This window comes from Aegilops tauschii, chromosome 7 (assembly GCF_002575655.3).
Source record: "Aegilops tauschii subsp. strangulata cultivar AL8/78 chromosome 7, Aet v6.0, whole genome shotgun sequence".
In the NCBI taxonomy this organism is placed as follows: Eukaryota; Viridiplantae; Streptophyta; class Magnoliopsida; order Poales; family Poaceae; genus Aegilops; species Aegilops tauschii.
In genome coordinates, this window is record NC_053041.3 from 13,742,055 (window position 1) to 13,746,208 (window position 4,154).

Genomic DNA, 4,154 nt, shown 5'->3' on the forward strand with positions numbered 1-4,154 from the left:
CTTCAACTTCTCATGCATGTACTCTATTTTAATTTGTAAATACATCGTCTATTTATCATCCCTTTTCATGCATCTTACTGTATGAAATTGCAGCTAGAAAGATGAGAGATGCCCTATCAATATCAAATTTTATTGTTTTCTAGGCTATGCCAACTATTCGCTGATTTATTTTTTTCTAAAAGAAGTATGGCAGATCATGATGCTTAAGTTTCCACCACAAAACACGCAGTTGCTAATTCTCTCTTCCCTTACTTTCTTTTATTGATACCTCGAGCACTGTTTTTGTGACAAAGTACCTGCAATAGTGCATATTAATACTATTTATTCAACTTAAATATGTCATGAATTCCAAATCTTCCTTTACTAGCCTTTATATCCCTTATTTCTGTTCACAGGTATATAGGCTCACAACGTCATCTCCCTTCATCCTACAATACTCTCTTCTCCTCATTGCCAAAGACATGGAGCATCACCAATCAGGAATTAGTTCTTCATTGCTTCAAAATATACCATGTTACTATCTTTTTTTAACACATAATTATCTCCTGCCTGGTATATTCATTTATTGTTGTTCTAGCGTCTGAGCTGCTAACAATTAAGATAACGCTAAGCACTCCAAGATGCCTCTAAATCAGCTCAAGGAATTTACAAAAGCAAAGTCTTGCGTAACTACCATAGGTTCATCTTAGGATGAACACATCACCAACCCTGGCATGGCCATCACAGTATCATTGTTGGCACCATCAAAAAGGGTGAATCCCATATCCACTCCATTTTCAGCAAGGGGGTCCTGCAAGATATATTTGTACAAATTAGCCCTTTATTTATTAATGAATCTATTATATTCAAACATAAATTTATTTCTACACATAACACCATTTGTGTAAATATACCGTACTGAGTGCTTGCATCAAATTTATTTTTCGATATGATAATCTTCATAATTTTTGCCTCTCAACTCAGGACACATGCGATGTGATTTGCACCACTAACATACTATGATTCTCAAAAATCATCATGGTACTTTATTCCTTGCTTCATTAAAGCTATTGCTTCTCTAAATTTGGTCATCAAATCCCCGCAGCAACGCGCGGGGAATGCACCTAGTATATAATATATTGTGGTTGTGAATAAGTAGGCAATTAAGGACAAAAATGGGTTTGCACAAGTACAGTGCATTAATATTCGTGGCAAAAGAGAGGTTTTCCATGAATATTAATGCATTGTAATTGAGGGGAAGTCTTCGCTAATTTACTTTTGCCAATTGCGCAGCGTATGGAGCTACGTTGAGATGCACACGCTGTGCAGCGTATGGAGCTACGGTGAGATTCACACATTCTGTCATACATGATACATGAGACTAGATCATGATGGGCATGCGTTGCCGTCTACTTTTGTAATAAAATGCTAGGTGATGCTAGAAATATATATAGAAATGTGAAGGGTACGTTACGTATGAAAAATTATAAGAAACCAAATGTGGATATATACTTGTTTTAGTGAGGAAGGAATAGCAAATACTTATTATTTCAGCGAGGAAGAAAGAGCAAATACTTATTATTTCAGCGAGGAAGGAAGGACACATACTTATTGCTGCCAAACATAGACGAGAAATACAAATGCTTCCCATGTAGTAATAAAATAGAAAGACACCGAGTACGTAGATGGCTTTTGTATGGTTTATTCGACCCGCCGTTTGTGGACCTTAGCCAGCAACCCATTCTTCATTTTGAGCACGACGGACGGCTTGGGCTCTACAACGTGTCCTGTCAGCATCTCGAAATCGAAGTTCCACACCATGGCGGCGATCACACTCTTCATCTGCACTACCGAGATGTGCTTGCCCAAACATGATCTTGCCCCGGCGTTGAAGGCTAGGAACTTGTACGACGGCACGTGCAGCAGCTTGCCGTCCTCCTTGACCCATCTCTCTGGCCGGTACTCGTGGCAGTCCTCGCCCCACACACCTTCCATCCTGCCCATCGAGTAGAGCGCGATGAGGATGGTTTCACCCCTCTGCACCCTGTGCCCGCTGGGCAGCACATCGTCTGCCATCACCGTCTTGCGCTCGATCGGACCCGGCGGGTACAGCCTCATCGACTCGAACAATGCCGCCTGGAGGTAGACGAGCGGTTTCGTCTCCTCGGGGTCAAAGATTACCATGTGGTTGTTGCCGGTGGAGGTTGCAGCTTTGTGCATGGCAATGGGTGCTAGTTCCACTCTGATGGCCGACACCACATGCGGGTGTTTGATGAGGTTGTAGAAGAACCAGGTCATGCTCATGCCGGCCGTGTCACGCCCGGCAAACATGTAATTGATCAGGGTTGCGTAGAGGAAGGCATTAGGTCTTCCGTTCTCGTCACTGTACTCTGGGTCATGGAGATAGGAAGAAACAATTTCCTCGTTCCTTTCTTCTCGCACTTCATCCACGTGGACTGGTCCGTCTCTCCTTTTCTCCAACATCTCGGCAACGAATCATCGGAGCTCCAACTGCGCTGCCGCGAGCTGCCGCTCTGGGCCGACTTTTACACGCTTCATAAACCTCCAGCAAGAAGCTGGCACCGTGTGCCGGAAGAAGCCTACATCCATGACGGCTTCCATGGCGTTCGGCACAGTCAGGGGTGGCATATCTACTGACAGGAGACCAGGGTCGACCCTGAAGACCGACCTGGCCGTCATGTCGAATGTGAACCTGGTAAACAGTTCTTGAATATCAATCGGAACTTCTGCGTGGCTGCTTCGCGACAAGAAGGGGAGGAGGCCGTCCTCCACCTTGTCACGACAGTTTATATACTTCACCACACCGAATGAGAGGACAAATAGGAATTAGGGAGAGTGTAGCAACACCAAATTCAGACCGTAAAGCTTCCATTAACCCGTGTCCAGTTTATATACTTATGTTTATTGTTGTTGTGTTACTTTCATTAACGCCGTCGAGGATGGAGCCCTGCACACGTGGTTTATAATTCTGTTGTTCTTTGTTATTCGGATTTGGATTTCAAGGGAAGCTAATATAGTATTTTTGTTGATGCAAAGGTTCACAAGATATACAGACTTGCAGTCATGTTTGATCCTCAAGTACTCGCCAAAATGGAAGAAGCAAGCTACCGGTGGTGTTCCTGTTTTCAAAATAGCTGTTTGTTTAAATGCCTGCAGTTTAAGATTCAATTACTTTGGCGCTCATGCATGTTGTAGGTCCTGGATAAGCACACACGCATGTTGAGCAGGGAATGACTTAACAAGTTGATGTGCACTAATAAGTGTATCATGTACCTCATTAACAAAGTTTGGTCGAGATTAGATAGAAGTCCTAAGCTGCAATATTTGCAAAAAAGAAACGTGCATGGAAAACAGGTCATTCACTAGCGTAGCAACCCATTCCCAAATACTACTCGGTAATCTTTAATAAAAGAAACATACATGGAAAACAGGTCTTCTGCTGCCAACTGTACATCTATTCTATTATATTCTAAAAGGAAAATACGGAAGAAAAATAGAGGAATTAGCTAGAAATTCCCACGTGAATCCGAACCATCCGACCTTTCATCTGAAAGATCAAGTAAACATAACCGTTAGATCTATTATTGCTTTTAAGTTTGGTGGACCCATATTAGTGGCACGTGTGTATTCTGCATCGGTGTAAAAGTATGGTAGAATTTTTTTCTAAAAGAAGATAACGCATGGTAGGTAAGACACTAGGTCTCCAACTCAAACAAAAACTCTAGGTCTCCGTACCAGATGAAGACTCTAAATCTACGAAAAGGACTATAGCTGATGCCTGATGCGCACATGGGCCTTTTTCATTCGATGCCAGACGTGTTGAAAAATTGGATGCATAAACCATTGAAAACTTTGTGACCACATACACCCCTTTGTGACCACATACACCGTAACATACTCTGAAAAATACCCAAAAAAGCATACATCGTAGCAGAACCAATTACTGATCCACCGTTCAGAGAACAAAAAAAAAGGATGCTCCATGCACAAACCCAAATTCCGTTACAACTACTGACTTTCCTTGCCTAATCTATCTTCTTCTAGGAGTATTACATTATACTTCTCTCTTCCAGAAATCATTGTCGCTCAAACGGATGTATCTAACATTCATATACTCTGCATATATCCATTTGAGCAACAAGTATTTCTGGATG

General features: G+C 42.2%; 1 protein-coding gene across 1 annotated transcript; it reads right to left on the minus strand.

Moving 5' to 3' along the window:
- Positions 1-232: 232 nt before the first annotated feature.
- LOC109781128 (alkane hydroxylase MAH1-like) lies at positions 233-2,463 on the minus strand. The gene is made up of 3 exons (XM_073503489.1): positions 1,705-2,463; positions 708-790; positions 233-296 (listed from the first exon to the last, which is right to left on the minus strand). Exons 1-3 carry the CDS (start codon positions 2,461-2,463, stop codon positions 233-235), a joined length of 906 nt encoding a protein of 301 aa, XP_073359590.1.
- Between the last annotated feature and the right edge of the window lie 1,691 nt (positions 2,464-4,154).